This window comes from Neomonachus schauinslandi, chromosome 3 (genome assembly GCF_002201575.2).
Source record: "Neomonachus schauinslandi chromosome 3, ASM220157v2, whole genome shotgun sequence".
Taxonomy (NCBI): Eukaryota; Metazoa; Chordata; class Mammalia; order Carnivora; family Phocidae; genus Neomonachus; species Neomonachus schauinslandi.
This window is the reverse complement of record NC_058405.1, coordinates 71,649,658-71,666,922: the sequence shown is the minus strand read 5'-3', so window position 1 is coordinate 71,666,922 and position 17,265 is coordinate 71,649,658. Positions and strand designations below refer to the sequence as shown.

Below are 17,265 nucleotides of genomic sequence, written 5' to 3'. Positions count from 1 at the left end.
AAGGGGGAAATGGGGGAGAGAGGCAATTACTGGGACAGCTACAATCCTCCCCGACAGACAGACGGTGTGCGTGGAGGGAAGTGCAGGGCTAAGGGGCGCCTGGTGCGAGGCGGTTTGGCTGCCCGGGCATCCAAGTGCTTTGGCAGATGAGCAGCTCTATGCCCTCGGCTAGCAGCAACCTGGGTGCGAAGACGTCCCCGCTCAAACCCAAGCCAAGTCTGGAAGAAGTGTGTGTTGCGGGGGGGGTGGAGATAGCATGAGAGAATCCTAAGTGAGGGCTGGGGGATTCCCTGGTTGAGGTGCTAGTCCTTGGAATGAGCATTTGCACCAAATGGCTGAAGGAAAATGAGACATTACAACATCCGGCTGTGGGGAAATGGGGATACTGAAGCAGCAAAGGGCGGGATCTGGAACTCTCTGTGGGGCACTGCCAAGCTTGGGGACCCCGCCGAGAGCTGCTGCAATTCTTGAGATCACACTGTGCATGCTGAAGCCATAGACAGAATTTATTAGAGTTTGCAGAAGCATGAGATAATGTACCACAAAATAATTTGATTTTACAACATATAGTAGGAATTTGTCAATATACAGTGTTGTCAGCAAAAATGGGATACAGAGCAGAGTTTCACATTTTTTAAAGGCGATGGACATCTATGCTTGTCCTTCAGATAAAAACAGGAGGGGCCAGCAGAGACAGCTTGGTTTGCAGTGGGCATCAGAATCTAAATCTAGTATCACAATTATAAGAAACTATAAGAAAACTATTAGAAAAATAGAACATCAAACAAGCAAAAAAATATTATACAATTTACATAATAAGAAACACAATTCTTTTAATAATGGCTCCATGTTCAGTAGAGGAAAAAGTTTGCTGGAGAAACCACAGCTATGCAGGTTTGATAATAAACCAGCCCTCATTGTGATCATCACCCTCTGTGCTTCTTAGACCCATTGACGCTGAAAGGCACAACTTAAGCGGGAAACTTACTTTAAATATATATTACAATTTCTCAAATCGAAAATAAGTCCCAAACTTAAAAAAGTTTGTCATCGAGAAACACAAAATCATATACCTTGTTAATAAATTAACAAAGTCAAAGCGCATCTTCCTAGCCCTGCTTCCCGACCCTGCTCATACCCTGAGAAGATCAATTTGTTGGACTTCACAGCCAAGGTCTTTATCTCATGGGGGCGGTTTTCAGCCGGCAGTTCAACACACTTACAGGGTCATCCGGGGGGGTTCCTTGATAACTGTGCCCTGAAACCCTTGGCCGGTCCGCGTCCCTCTCCAAAGAGCACTGCCACTCAATGAAGCAATGGGCACAAAGACTCTGGGTTATAGTGACGAGTATCAAAGTCAGTTGACTTTTTCTTTTGCCATAAAAACCCATCAGGCATCATAACTATGATGATGAAATACGGAGTGCAGCTTCTTGCACCACTGGATCAATAAAGCATTTCATTACCAAAAAAAGTCCACAAGAGTCTGACAAAATGTAGATCTCATTCTCCCTGAGGAGCCTTACATACAATACTCTCATTATGATGTCAAACATATATCTTAAATTATACGTAACAACCACACATAACATACATTTAGTTCCACCTGCCGGGAACTCTGTAATAGTCCCACACACGAGCACACGAGCATCGCACACCTATGGCCGGCAGAGTGTGGCCGTGCCCGCAGACGGCCCCATCCACGCTAGAACACATCGGTGATGGGGCCTGGCACCAAGGCGCCTCACTCCCGTCTTCGTGGTGATGGCTCTCGCGTGCCGACAGAACGATCAGCTCTTATGAGAATGTGTGAAAGTGAGACATGCAGAGCAGAAGACGGGCCCAGCACAGTGCGAGCAGGTACCCGCGCCCGGCGCGCCCCCGCAATGCCCGTGGGCCCGCCTGCACTCTGGCTGGGGGCCTTTCTGAGGCATGTCCACACTCACCCAGGGAGCCCAGCCTCTGACTGTGTCTGGCGTCAGGCTAGAGGCCATCCCGCGCAGACTACAGAACTCACTCGGCTCGGAACACCTGCTCGGTGGCGGGAGGACAGTGTATAACCCAGTTCGTGCCCGCTGCCATCCAGGAAGCCCAACAAGCGAGGGCCAGGGGCCTCAAGCAGGTGCGCACACAGGCCGCGCCGGAAGTGCAGAAGGGGGTGCGCCGGAGCCTCAGGAGCTCGGGGTGGGGGCAGCCCCCAGAGTGCAACTCGACAGGCGGGAGGCCTGTGACAGCCGAACCACAGCACCAGCACCCGGGACCAGAAGGCTGATCTCTTGATAGAGATGACTCAGTGGAACAAAACCCAAGTGGGGGAGCTGCAGGGAGGGGGTTCTGACAACAGTATCGATTTGGAGTCTTTCCAAAACACCCTAGGAAAGATGGCCCTATCCACTCCTACTGGTTTGGAAAAACAAATCGGGCCCCAAGTTGGGCGGAAGGGGTGTGAGCCAGTGGGGTGGGGTGATGGGTGTGCAGAGGCCCAATCTCCTGCCCCAGGCGCCCCTCCTGGAAGCAGGCTCAGCCTCACTGGCCCAGGGGGCCTGACTGCTTCCCTGGAGACCCCTCACACCCCTCACTCTTCAGCAGAGCTCCTGGGGCTCCACTGCTGGCGTCTTTGTGAGTCTTCACGGGGTCAAAAAAACATGCAGGGCGGGGGGCACTACGGGAGGCAGGAAGGGGTGCTTACTTGACACAAATGGGTCTTTCCAATGTGGGTATTTGGGGCTGGGCCACAGATAAAAGCAGACACAACATTTCCAAAGGCATGTCTCTAGAAGTGTGGAATTTCTGATGATTTAGGAAAATACTGGCCAAGCCATGAAACTGAGAATCATATTCTTGCTTGGGGGGTTGGGAGGCCAATTGTTGGGCACTCCTGGTGGTTATTTCTTGCCTGTGTGTATATGCATGTGTGTGTGCGTGTGTGTGTGTGTTTATTTCTGGGGAAGGAATGAAGGATGGGATAAGCAAAAGCCTCTCAACACCATTCCTTACATCACCATCCTCGTAAACAGAAGAGAAAAACCCCTGGCAACCACACAAAAGTTAGTCTCAATAAAAGCACAGGGACCGTGAGAACGATTTCTCTGTGGCACCTTCAGGTGTCCTTTTCTAAGTGGGAGGCTCCTCCCCCTCACAGGGGAGGGGGCAGGGGCTTCTCACTCCTGAGCTGGTGAGCCTTCTGGAGGCACTTCCCACTTTGGGGTGAGGAAGGAGGACCCTCATGCGCCAGGAGTTTCTCATTCCACGGGATGGTCTCAGGGAAACACACCTTGTCAGCTGGTAGAAGGATGCATGTTGCCAGCTGAAATGTCAACTGTATCCACAGTCTGTTGCACGCTGTCTTGCACAGATATTTCAGCCAGAAAAAGAAATTAAAGTAAAAAAAAAAAAAAAAAATTCTCTCTCCCCTACACTTTTGTCGGATATTCTCTTTCCCTCAAGTTCTCTTTGCCTATGTGGGAAAATAACAAACAAATCAAGCAAACAAATAGCTAACAAACCCTAAGAACACAGCAGACAACCAAAACCCCAACAAAATAAGTTAATATTTATCAAAATATTGTACAGCACCAATCTACATAAATTTAAATACCTTTCTTTGGAAACCCACGCTTTGAGCTCTTATGTTCCTCCCTCTGTAACATTCACAAATGATATTTAGAATAAAGCTTCCAGGCAGGTGATCAGGGCCTGTGGCAGAGGCCAAGCCCTTGGCCACTCGCCCACCAGCCCTCCACTGACCGACCCTGCCATTCGGCGTTTCCACGAATTCTTGTAATTCTCTCTGAACCTACTGAGGGAGATCAGACAAGTGCCGTCAGTTTACCAGGCTTCTTTCTACCAGATTTGTGTCAAAGGCCGGAGGGGGATGAAATGGGAGTCTGAGCTTCAAAAGCAGCATTTACATTTTCTGGGATGTCTACATGCCTTCCTCCCTCCCCTCCCATATACACGGGGCCCTTCCGTCTCCCAAGTCACACCCTCATCGGAAGGAAGACTGCATCAGCGTTCTTGTTTCCTCGGGCTCCTCTCTGCAGAGCAGGTGTGAGTGTGGGGTGCTGCAGGGCCCGGGGGGAGGGGGGGCAGGGACTGTGCGTGCTGCATGCGGGCACCCCAGCAGGCTGTCCGAGTTACGGAGGCGGGAGGTCTGGGGCCGGGTTACGAACCAAGACACAAACCCACAACGTTTGGACAACACATACATGACAGGTACAGCAATATGACCTCAAATTCTCATGTGTGGACCCCGTGCTCTCAACAACACACCGAGGAAATATTTGGCCATTTTCCAAGTTAACACTAAGCGCCAACTTAATTTGGAGTGATTCACAGATGCTAATGGGAGGACTCAGTTTGATTCTATCTAAGAGGAGGGCCAAACAGACCAAACAGATCATGTCGGGGGCCAGAAGCAGCTGGGGGACTGGCACCATCACCTCAGAATGAGCAGACACCTGCCTTGAGAACCTTACAAGACTCAAGACGCTGACCCGTAAGCATCAGAGGGCAGGATTTAGTGATTGGCAAAGACCCATAGAAAACAGTGTTCTAAGCTCTGCTAATCTAAGGCCAGTCCCACATGAACGCAGTGCCATGCTCCAGTTACTCGGGACACACAGCCGTTGGTGCGAGATACCAGAAGCAGCCCGAACCGGCCCAGGCCTGGAGAGAGAGAGTGCAGGTGAGGGAGGTCCCCGCGCTCAGGGGCGAGGGGTGGAGGCGGCCCTCCTGCCTTGTCCCCACAGTGGCGCTCCCTTCTTCGTCAGTGACGGAAATGCCTGCCCTCAGTACTGCCGCTGGGGTGTGCGCGGTTCTGTCCGGTGTCAGAGCGAAACCCCTGCCTGGAAGGGGAAGGAGGGGAGAGCTCACAGTCCTCACAACCTCTTCGGGAAGCAACCCAGAGAAAAGGAGCGGGAGAAGGAAACCAGTCTTGCTCTTCCTTTTTAAAGTAAACTGCTGTCCTTTGGCTCTGGGACATATGTTTTGGAGTACTCCCCTTGCCTCTACGGTTGGCCTTTGGGGCCGAGTGGGGAGATAGCTACTGAGAGTCTGGAGTGTGCACATTTTCAATACCAGGATGGTCCCCGGGGAGGGAGGCCCGATTCCCCAAGGTGACAAGAAACGGTGACCTCCATCCTGCCTGAGGACCCAGCAGCATGGGCATGGAGCTGGTGGGGCGGGGACTGCTTTCTGTGTTCAGAGGGCTGTTAGGAGCCACAGTGGCCAGCTGCAGCCAAGTGGCCCCCCGCCAGGGAGCTGTCCGAGGTGACGGGCCGCCGTGCACCTGCCGCAGAGCGAGTCTAGGCAGGACACACGGGCTGTGGGCTGAGGCTGCATTTCAAGTAGCTGCACCTTGTGCTGCATGGGGGCTTTGTAGATGTGGGTGGGTCCTGATGCACTGGTGGAGAGAGCGAGGTGCTCCAGGACCTTTGCGGGCATCCCTCAGGGCTGCTGCCACCTCTGGGGGCCAGGCTGCGTGTCACTTGCAATGATCCAAATTGCCATCAGGAGTCCTTGCTTGGTCGGCGGCCAGGGACGCCTCCTCGCTGTGCCACAAACCATAGCCAAAGTAGATGATGAAGCCTGTAGGCCGAGAGCAGAGAGCACGTGTGAACACAGCAGGCAGAGCAGGCCTGGGTCCGTCGCGTGGCTCCCAGGAAAGCCTCTCCATGCTGCCTGTCCCGGGCCTGAACCCAGCGCAAGCAGCCCTCGTGGGCCAACTTTCCAAAGTATTGGGAGAAACCACATGACTCTTCAACTACAATCAGCAGAAGTGGTCATCTCGCCTCTTCGAGATGCGGTGTGGGCACACTCCCTTCTGGAGAGCCTCCCACTGGGCCGGTTCCTGAACTGCACACTGAGCAGCCAGGCTGGGGACCCTGGGAGAGGTGCTGCTCCCACAGCTTCAGCCACTGACCACCTGGGTTGGTGCCCCGTGGCCACTGGTGGGGTCGTCCAGTTCCCTGCCAGGGTGGGATTTCCAATGGGCACCACGGCTCCCCAGGCTATTTGCAAGGCCTCCGGAGTCCCCACCATCTCTGTTTTCTCTACATATGTGACTGTCAGACGGGAGGCAGCACTCAAGTTGCCTGCAAGTGTGTATGACCCAGGAGTTCAGTCCGTTCCAGTGTCCGGGACTTCAAAGGTCTGTGGTGGGGCACAGAGATCTGAGCTTCGAACCATCCACTCAAGGACTACAGCCCATGTGGCCTTGAGGCCACCCTTGTGCCAGAGACACAAGGAGAGCGGGCCTCAAAGGAAGGGCTCAGCCACCAAAAGCCCTGGAAATAAGCTAACGGCTTGGAGCCCAGGAGCTCACATCTGGGACGCTTAGAAGCAGGTGTCGTCCACCTCCAGCAGGGAATGAGCACCTCACCCCTGTCTGGAGCAATGTATACCGATCATACACCACTGCATGCGCTGAGCCAACTCTCTCACAGAAAGGCTCTGCAGGGGATGTCTGTCGAACCAGCCTCAGGCCACACTTTGCAGACAATGTGGGGCCTGCAGAGAAGGATCTCGAGGCGGCAGCTATCTGCCCCCAAGTATGGCGACCCAGGGCTGAGGGCTTCGGCAGAAACACAGTCCTGGGGTTACAGCTCTTGTCAGTGACACTGAGGGGTGAGGGGCAAGGCCCGCTCCCTGGTCATCAGCACTGAGGAAGGAGCCCGAGTCCACTTCCTGCAATTCTTGGGGTTGGATACCCAGGGAGGGGACGGGCCATGGGCAGCCTACAAAAGGGCGAGCACCCAAACGGTGACCCCCTAACCTCCCACATGGGCCAGTGGGCAGGTGCTGGCTGGGCGGGGGAGGCACCGCCCAGGCTTTCCCCTGTGGGGGGAGATGAACTGGTGCTTGGTCAACAGCAGACTCATCGCCTCGCTCTCATTACCTTCAACTCTAGCAATGACATAACTAGTTCAGACAAGAGCTATTAAAATAAAAGTATCTTAAAGGGAGGGGGGACCCACGATCTACTAGGAGCTCCTTATTGAGAAACTGCGGACTACATGTGTTTTCATTACGATTTGAGGTTGGAAAAGAGGCTCGGCATCCAGCGAAGTTGCAGGAAAGACAAATGAGCTGCATGGAGCAGGCTCGGGGACTGGGGTGGAGGGGCCTCCGAGAGATGCCATCACAGTGAAACCCATGACTTCACGTACCTATCAGCATCCACACTGCAAAGCGGACCCACGTGCCTTGGTCCAGCTGCATCATGAGATAGACGTTCACAAAGATGCTCAGGACGGGAAGTAGTGGCAGGAAGGGTACCTGCAAAGACGGCGGGTGGTGGTGTCAAGTCTGCAGGGGATGGAGCGCGGGGGGACGGCGCCTTTGAGTCATCTAGCAAAAACGACCTAGGAAAAGCCCCCACCCGAGATTCAGATGGACTGCGCTATTTATACAGGGAGGAGAAAGTGAGTGCACCCCAACCCACATACATACACAGCCGCACACCCACGCGGGCAAACCCTAATAGGTGGGAGTTTGGTTCTAAGCTACCAAGTGCCAAAGTGAGCTCTACTCTGATTTTCCCCTCTTGCTATTTTCCTGTTAAAGAAGGGGCTAGAAGAGGGACTTCCCCTTTGTCTCCAACAGTGAACTGCTTCATTACTTGTGAATCTAAAATGCACACGCCTCGATCACCTCCAAGGCTTGGTAAGGCGATGCGCCGGACACGTATGCTGGCCGGACATGCATGAGCTGCCCCCGCAGTGAGCTGCGCCGGGACACCTGAGAGCCGGGGCGGGGAGGGGTGCCTTCTTCCAGGGTCGGGTCATCCCTCAGCAGGCACTGTCTGAGCCTCACGGTCCCTGAGGCTGGCCGGCAAGCCCCTCCCCTCCAGACAACCTAGCCTGGCAGGGCCCAGACAGGGCGCAGGAGTGCCGGGGTTTGTGGCTCCTACCACAGGAACCTACCAGGAGGTTCCCTGCAGGCAGGGCTGCTCACCTTAAATGAAAGCTTGGTCTTGCTCTCAGGCTGCCTCCAGATGATGATTGTGACCAGGGAGCAGAGAAGGACAGATCCAGCAAGCATAAAGATGGCCCACAACTCCCCTTTTGTCAGAGCCTCATTTCCAAGCACGGCCACAATGCAGAAGGTGATGATAAGAATTGCTAAGGAGGAGGGAGGGAGAGAGGGGTGCAATTCAATTTTTTTTCAAATCCCCACAGATACCCTCAGTCTTCCCCAAAACCCGTGGAGAGGGAGGCTCCGTTTCTGCCACCATCAACTACCATAAGGGCAGAATAATTTACATCACATTTCAGTAGAAAGACAGGTGGTTATCCCTTCCAGCATTTGCCTCCACCACCCTTGACAAGAAACCCTGCAACACCAACAAGCAGGACCCCCAAACCCCTTGCAGGGAAGGGCAGGCTCTTACCTATGAGGCTGGTTGAAATGTTCACAATTAGCCCGGAGAATTTGGAAGGCTCCATATTTTTGGGTGAGAGTATGGTTTTCAAAGAAAACCGTTCCGCTTCTGGTAAAAAGCCTGTCTGGGAATCACTGGTGCTCACCAGTTCATTCTGGTCCACTTGATCTAGCTCGTCGGTAGTTCTGGCCATCTGGTATACCATGTTAGGTTGCTCTGGCTGATACCTGTAAAAAAATGTATTGTATGACCATTATAATGTGCTTTCATTAGGCAAAAGGACACGTACTAACTCAAGTTCTTAGTAAGCTTTCGAAGGTAAGTTGCCCAGGACACAAGGCATAAAACGGGAAGAAGATGGTCAGACTGATGCATTCTCTGGCAAAGTAGATACAGAGGAGGAAACCTGAGTTCTCGCCTTCTTTCTGTTCCTGCTTCTGGGCGACACCCTCCTTGGGGTCTCTGCTTTGAGGCAACTTGACCTTCCCCATGAACCAGCCCAGAGAAATGTCCTAAGATGGTTTCTCTTGCTCTGAGAAGTAGCACTGCCCCTTGGATGCTTACAGTATTAGGCCACTTCCAACAAAACTACGGCTGAAGGGAGCTAAAAGTAGAAACAGAAATAGAGAGCAGTAACATTAGGATCCCATTTGGTGCCGAGAGCCAGAGAAATGTGTCTGCAGGCTGACGGATTTGAGAAATTCTGTTTGTGAGACTTAATTGGATCAATTTATTTTAAAACTACAAATGCCTTAGAATAAATAACTTTACAGAGCTGGCTAAAGGACTGAGCCTGTGGCATGATTTCCAAGACATAAGCTTCCTGCAAGTAAAGCATTCATTTTAAACGAGGCTCCTTATCTTCCCACCCAAAATGAACAGAGCTCAAATCTTTTCTACCAGCTACCAAAAACAGAGTGCTTTCGGAATTATTTTGCATATAATCTAAGAGTGAGCATAAAGATATTTAACCATTTTTTTTACTGATTGACTTATGTTAACACCATTTGGTCAATTACGAATGTGAGGGGAACCTCAGAAAAGATTCCAGTGTGGAGCCCTCAGGAAGGAATAAGTGGTCACAGAACTAGCAAACTTGTTTTAGCCGATGGTACACAGCCACTAGGGAGGTTCAACCCAAGTTTTACATGGAGTAGGTGCTAAGCACATTCGAAACGGAACAAATGAAATAAATGACCTTGCCACAGTATAAATACCCAGAAAGAAGTAACAAGGCTCTTCCCAGGTGGCCACCACTGAGTCTCCATGACTCCGTATTCTCATGATAAATGCACCCTTGAGCCTTTCCTGGTAGTGAGGAAGCAGAGCCGTCCTTCCAGAGCAAAGGAAAATTGGAGCCCAGGGGCGTGCTTGGGCGGGGGGGGGGGCACTGGGGCAGCCGAGAACACCAGGACGCCCAGCCTAGGCCCCGAGCTGCTTTCTTACGGCCATCCAAGGGGCTAGCCTGGTCTCCACGAGGCTAAAACCGCCAGAGCCTGGGAAGTCTTATGGAACATCCACGTGGGCCACTCCATGCCACACACTGGGACTGACTCCTCCTGGCTGGTAGAGTGTGGTGCTGCTGCAGAAGCACCACACTACCCTAAGGTTCACACAACTGGAATTCTCCCAGTTCCCACCAGGACTAGTCCCTAGTCCCCTCCAACCTAAGAACGTGGACCAAACTGAAATCATTACCCTAAGCCTTCAAAAATTCTGTTCCCTGGACCAGGCCCAACAGGTGGGCTGAGAACTGGTCTCTCCCCTCCTAACATCCCGCCAAAAAAATGAGGGCACATGATAGTGAGAGGTGAGCCCCCTGACTCTTTTCAATGATGTTCTCTGTGACTAGGCTCTCAACCACCAAATCCCACCCTCTCCAGGGCAGTTCTCAAAGGAACTAACTATCAACAACTTAAAATTTACACCGTATAAATCATTAACTTGAACCTTTAAAAGGCTAACAGGGTGCATCTCCGTTTCTATCATGGAACCCAGAAGAGCCATACATACCGTAAGACCAACACACAGGCAGCCACCAAAGAGTAAGCCAGGAGAGTGCCAATCGACATGAGGTCCACCAAGTCCTTCAGGTCAAAGAGAAAGGCCATCACAGCTAGGGAGGAGATAAGCATCAGGATCCAAGGATGGCCCATTATCACCGATAGCCAGAACCACCACCCACCCGTGATCCAGGGCACACAGCGGGAGCTGCTTTTTCTTGCTTCCTCACCCCAGCCCTTTCCATGGAAAGACATTGTGACATTGCTTAAAGGGAAGAAACGCTCAGGATTAAATCACATACACTGTTCTCAGCAGACAGTAATAATAATTAACATTTATATAGAGAGCACTTTCATCAACATGACCTTTATTGATCCTCATGGCAACTTTGCAAGCTATCCCTACACTATGGATTGAGAAACTGAAGTCAAGACATGCTGGGAGACTTATCTAAGGTCACACAGCTAGAAGTGGAATTCTCAACTAGGTTCTTGTGGCTCTGAGTCCAGCGTGTCTTCCTCTGCACCATGCAGACTCATACATAGTTAGGTCTATCTCTCCATCTACCCACACACCATCCATCCATCATCCATCCATCCATCCATCCATCCATCCATTCATCCAGCATCTACCCACACATTCATTATCCATCTGGCACTCATTGAGAGTATGCCGGTCAGTGCAGACCATCAAAGATGTACACCATCAAACAGGGCAGACCAGATAGTCTCTGGCTTCCCTGAGTGTATCATCCAAGATAGGCATCAGTAGGCAACAGTGATGAGCAGGTGGATGAGGTCAAGTCCAGGCTCTGGGAGGACTCACAGGGGCTCCTAACCCAGGCAGCTGAGCATGGAAAGCAGTGTTCTTTCCAAACAGTATCAGTACCTTTACCATGACCCCACTAAAAAAAATATACAACATGCATGCTTATTTGAAAATCCTTTGTAATTTTTGTGAGAGTATATATCTCTATTTATATGGGTACACATGTCAAGTTTCCCATTTAAAAAATAACTTGGATAGATCTACTTTGGGATATTTTCACCTCACATGCCATCAACACAAGTTAAAACAGAAACACAAAACCATTACTTTTCCACAAATATTTCTCAAGCCCCTATAGATTAACTCCAACTAAAACAAATTTCAATTGAGGGTAAATAACAGGATCAAAGAGCAATGCGGGGCCTTCTGGATAATTAGAATAGTATCCGACTGTGCATGCCACAGATGCCTACGTTCCCACTCACACAGAAACTCAAGCCAAACTTTCTCCATGTGGGGTGATTTCAGAAAACCAAATACTTATTTACCACTCCTGCCAAACGAAAGGAAAGAGTAAATCCCTGGTTTGGTGAATGCATGTACTTTATAGTCACTTTAAAGATTATAGTTTGAGCTCCCTTGATCAGCACAGGAAGGGAATTAGAGTCGAGTCTTTAATATGATCAAATTACATGTAAATCCTGAAAGAACATTTACTATTTCCCATTCCTTAATCTCTTAAATATATTGGTCATATTCTGACATACGGTGTCCCTTAACCTGACCACTGAGATCACGGTCAAGAATGCACAGTTACACAACGAATTTGTTAAATAATGAAAAACTAGCTTTCTTTCATTATATAACATTAATCCACAACATAAGCACACTTTGCTAAGGGCACAGATACTACTAACAACAATTCATTCACTTAAGATGGTCAAATGTCTTACCAATGGCTATTTGACTAGTCCCTGTGGTGCAGATTGAACTGGTATCACATGTCCTCATATCCCAAAAAGACCCTGGAAGGAGCCAGCCACTTTGGCATAAAAACAAACCAGGAACCGAGAGCCAGATCTCCTGGGTGTGGGTGTACATCCTCACTTCACCTCTCTGTACAATGGGCTGGATAATGCCTGTCTCTTGGGGCTAGGAGGGGCAATTATTAAAGGCGAAAATATAGAAAACCAATAGCATAGTGCGTATGCCCATCAGTTTCCTTCGATGCTCCCCTTTTCTTAATCAGGGGCCCCTGGAACATCACATAGCTCCAAGGGTTCTTTGTGTACCGATTTTGGCTGTCAAAACCGTCCTCTTGGTGGGGAACCCGATACTTGATAAGATAAATCCCCTCTGAGCCTGCCATTATTTATAAACTTACAGCCACTGGCCTCCCCAGCAACACCTCCAATGTCTCCTGAAGAACAGGTAGCATGTTTCATAAAACACTGATCCTAAGGGATTCTCATTCCCCTGAGAATCCACGGGCTAAGAGACACGGACAATGAATTTCCAGTACTAACAAAAAGTCTCTTGGCTTGTTACCATGCAAGAAGACGTCATCCCACCAAAGTCTACTCAGGAACATTCAGAAAAGGGGAAATACAAATGGCTCTGAAGGGACAGTGTGTGTTCCAAGCTCCATCCAATGAGAGGGTAATCATAATAAAAGGATTCAAATATTTTTGAGAATTCCATCACATCCTCTGTAAAACTGGCCTCCGCCTTTAGTCAAAAGGGTGGTTACCTTGCAAGAAACCAGGTTCCAAGGGTAAAAACCAAAAGGTAAAAAGCCCAGTTCCAACTTCTCACTTGTGTTGTTCCAACACAATTCAAGGTATTTTTCCCTAGGGTCTAGTAGCTCAACTATTAAAATACTGGCATGTGGGATTAGTTTCAGTTCTTACCAGCAATGGCACCTGAGGTCAATGTGGCGATTATCGGTGTTTTGGTCCTATCGTTGATTTTGGCCAAAAATTTAAATAGCAGTCCATCTTCAGCCATGGCGTAGATAACTCGAGGCATGGGAAACATGGAACCTAAAAGACTAGATGGGAGGAAAAGGCAAAACGCATCTGTGACACTAGCCCATCGGGAAGAAAGGCACCATAACGTGACCAGTATGTGGTATACCATACGGCATACCACCGAGAGGGAGCCCTGAACTTCTCGCCAAGAACTGCCACCCTCCAAACTAGGTGAAGCCTGTGACTGGAAGACAAAATTCAATGCATCAACCCCAGAAAAAGCACTTACTGTGAGTATGTACTCAGTGAAAGAATGGCATAACCTAACATAAACATGCATGGGATCTAGTCATAATTTTTATGAAAGGGAAATTCTGTATTTATTCCCACAGTATTTCTAGCTAAATCAAACAGAAAATAAAAGCATCACTGGGCTTATGAGGATTTCTCTGTGGTAAATCAATGTTTAGCAAATATTTCCTGTATGTACAGGCTAATGGCAAATATCGGGGGCAAAATGTTTCTTATTCAAAGGCACTTAATCCTGGGTGCCTGGGTAGCTCAGTCGGTTAAGCATCTGCCTTCACCTCGGGTCATGATCCCAGGGTCCTGTATCGAGTCCCGCATCAGGCTCCCTGCTCAGTGGGGAGTCTGCTTCTCCCTCTCCCTCTGCCCTACTCCCCCCACCCCTCCCCCCCCACCGCCGGCTTGTGCTCTCTTTCTCTCGCTCTCTCTCTCAAATAAAATCTTTAAAAAAAAAAAAGGCATTTACTCCCTTTTTCAAGGTAGCCTCTGCGTTATGGCCAAACAAAGGGCCAAAATACAGTGTTCAAAGAGGTGGCCCAGGGCAGGGGCCAAGGTTGGGGACAGCAAGCCAGACCCTTGCTGAGCAGATGTCAGAAAGTGGGCCTCAGAGGCTTCAGGATGAAAATATCAATAACAACTCATGGGATGGTTGCTAACAACAAGAGGAGAAACCACATCATCGGGGTTGGAGTGCTGGTTCTATTTCAGGGGAAAAGAGCGAGATGAGCGGCTCTCCTGTGTGTCAGGCCTCACATGGCCTACTACAGCGTACCCTCCCAAGAGCTTCAGAGGCCTCACCTGGTAGAAAGAGCGCAGAGGGAGCCGACGGCCACCGCGTACTTGGCACCTTCCCAGCCCACATGCTTGAAGGCGTCGGGCAGGGGGCTGTCCTTGTCCAGGCAGAAGTATGGCATCATGAGCGTGAGGGCGGCAGACACCCCGAAGTAAGCGATGAAGCAAATCAGGAGGGACGCGACAATCCCCACGGGGATCGCCTTCTGAGGGTTCTTGACTTCTTCACCTAGAAACAGCAAGGAGTCAGGCCCCAGAGAGCAAGACAGTGAGGGGCATCCCCACGAGCCCACAAGATGCCCATGCCACCCACAAATGGCGCCCCTGACGTGCTCAGCCCTACGGGAACCAGGGTCTTCGGGCTTCTGGGAACCACAGGCGGCCCTCCGCACACGGGCTGGAGGACCCGTAACGCCCAGGGATGGTGTTCTCGGCCTTTACGCCCTGGTCCAGCCAAGGAAAAGCCTTGTTTCCTCTGGCAGAGAAAATTCAGGAGGACCGACTGAGCCTAGCCTATTCAAGCACCCGGATAACAGTATTTTAATGGCCTCATTTCTCCCGGATGACGCCCAGATATGAAATCGGGCTGCAGCGACGCTGTCATTATCCCGTCCCAGCAGCACGACGGTTAGTCATGTTCGTGATGCAGACTTTCCTGTCAGGCACGGCCACTTGGGGAAGTGATAAAGGGGGAAAAGATTAGCAGGAAGCTACAGATCGACACGTCACCCATGTGTGAAGGAGCGGCAGCCAGCACAGGCCCACAGGAAGGAAAAGAGCAACCTGTGGGTAAAGTTAGGCCAGCCTGCCTGGCGGGAGAGGAGGCCCCGCAGCCCCGGCCCCACTCGGCCGGCGGGCGCCATACCTGTGGTGGCGATGCAGTCAAAGCCCACGAAGGCATAGAAGCAGGTCGCTGCCCCCGACAGGACACCGGAGAATCCAAAGGGCATGAATCCACCAGCACCAAGTGTCCCTTGTTTTGTGTCACTAGAAAAAAAGAGCCAAAGAGCATAACACCCACTTCACAGTCCTGAAGAGGAAGCTGCTTCAAACAGTTGTGTGTGGCCCCCCACCCCCAGGCCCCTGGCCACTGCTGGCCTGGGGCGCTCCAGAGGCCTAGTAAATGATCCCCAAGGGAGCTGTCACCAGACCCCGTAGGCCACAGGCCTCCCTGCTCTGCATGGCCCAGAGCCGCAAGGGGGACTCACCGAGCCCTTTCCAGAAGCACCCCTGAATACTGGCTTTGGGGAGAGGGGAGGGACTATGAGACAGGGTGTCCCAGAGGAAAGAGGGACGAAGCCAACAAGAGAGGCCTCTCCCCCAGGACTGTCAAACAAAGAACATATACTTTAGGACACAGAGCTGCCAAATGGGTGCATGGCCCCCACCCCAGGGGCACAATGCAAAAAGTCTCCCATATTTACCGGTAACTCAAGTCTCAAAATAAGCATTTTCAGAGATACTGAGGTTAAGGAAAGTGAATGGTTCTAGTGAACAAAAGCATGTCCTTAGCACTCACATGCACATGGTAAACAGGGATGCCTATATGGGTGGGGACCAGTGCCCAGCATGGCTCGGGCACATGGGTGGGGCTCAGTACATATTTGCCGAAGTAATGAATACGCAGCCGAACACATGTTGTCAACTCCAGAAATCCTTTAAGGTTCAGAAAATAGTTCCAACAAAGTGGAACCTGTGACTCTAAACAGCGTGTCCAGGCCTAGAACAGCCACACAGAGCCTGCGGCCAGCTGCCACTTGCATTCTGGATGGCCACTCCAGGCCCTGCCCATCATGAAGTGATTCTAAGCTGCATACACCCTGGTCCTCTGCCACCACCTGAAAAACAGCTGAACTCCAGGTCCAGAAGGACAGCTTGGCTCCTCCCTCACCAGCCATTCCTTTTGCTGGCTGCCAGGCTTTCTGTCACAAGTTTCCAGAGGATGGTCACCACCTCTCCATTGCCCCTCCTAACTCAACAGGCTGACAATTGCCCAGCTCTGCAGGGCAACCTGCCCCAGACCACTTGACTTCCTAGGAAGAGCCACATAGAATATTCTAGTCCTATAAACAGATGTTAATTGGGTTAGCAACTCATTGGCCCAATTTGCTTTCAGAGGGATTTATCAACTGACTAATAAAACAGAGAGCCACTTTGGTCCCAATTATTTCTTAATGAGGGCTAAGCCTTGTACTGATTTCTAGAGGATCCTTGGTTTCGGAATCTGGAAGTCAGAGCATGAAGGAGGTCCTTAATCTGGGATTCATTGCAGTTCAGTAAGTAGCAATGTGAGGAAAACCCCAAGAAACACACAAGTGAGAGGCTTGGAAAAGTTGTTGCCATACTCAAAGGCAAGTTACCCACAATCCAAGTACAAAAATGGCGGCCCAGGACAAGTCAGTCAGCAAGGCACAGGATGCGCCCACTGCATCCATAAATCACAAAGAACACAGATGCCCTGGTGAACTGACTCTTATTATAAAAAGTTTTAGGCCAAAGTCTACAACAAAACAGTTGACAGTCAAATAGCTTAAGAGAGGGAGACAGGGACTCGTAATCAAGATGCCTTCAGAGGGGCTCCCAGCAGATCCTTTCAACTTCTGACCACAACTGGAACATGGGAAGGTCTTTGCCAAGACCCTGAGTTGGGCCCAGCTCCCCTGACCCTGCCAGGACAGACAGACAGGTGTGGAAGGCCTCCAGGTGCCTACCTGCCTCCGCAAGCCCTCCAGCAACAAGGGCTATGGAAGAGCCGCAAAGAATAAATGAGTGTCAGGACTGACGTTATGTACATTAAACCGCAGAAAGAGGCGGGTCTTGCAGGAGAGGACTAGGGCTGGAGCACGCCTCCGCCGCACAGCCAGGTGAAGCAGGAATAACAATAAAAGCACGGAACTATGGAGAGCTAGAACAAAACAAGGGCATCCTCCCCTGCTCCTCACGACTGTAATGGGGGAAGGAATCAGATGGAAGGGGAGCCACATGGAAAGGGCTGTCCCTGCGTAAACTCCCAGAGCCACCGACTGTGATAACCAACTGTGG

At 50.8% G+C, this 17,265-nt stretch overlaps 1 protein-coding gene across 1 annotated transcript in view; it reads right to left on the bottom strand.

Annotated features, from left to right (window-relative positions):
* Positions 1 to 491: 491 nt before the first annotated feature.
* Positions 492 to 17,265, bottom strand: part of SLC7A1 (solute carrier family 7 member 1) — a 48,773-nt gene continuing 31,999 nt past the window's right edge. Inside the window, exons 5-12 of the mRNA XM_021678265.1 lie at positions 15,089 to 15,210; positions 14,230 to 14,452; positions 13,066 to 13,205; positions 10,397 to 10,499; positions 8,393 to 8,610; positions 7,957 to 8,123; positions 7,170 to 7,278; positions 492 to 5,589 (exon numbers count right to left, since the gene is read on the bottom strand). Of these exons, the coding sequence (XP_021533940.1) occupies positions 5,486 to 5,589; positions 7,170 to 7,278; positions 7,957 to 8,123; positions 8,393 to 8,610; positions 10,397 to 10,499; positions 13,066 to 13,205; positions 14,230 to 14,452; positions 15,089 to 15,210 (1,186 nt within the window). The 3' untranslated portion in view covers positions 492 to 5,485. The remainder of the gene's footprint in view (positions 5,590 to 7,169; positions 7,279 to 7,956; positions 8,124 to 8,392; positions 8,611 to 10,396; positions 10,500 to 13,065; positions 13,206 to 14,229; positions 14,453 to 15,088; positions 15,211 to 17,265) is intronic.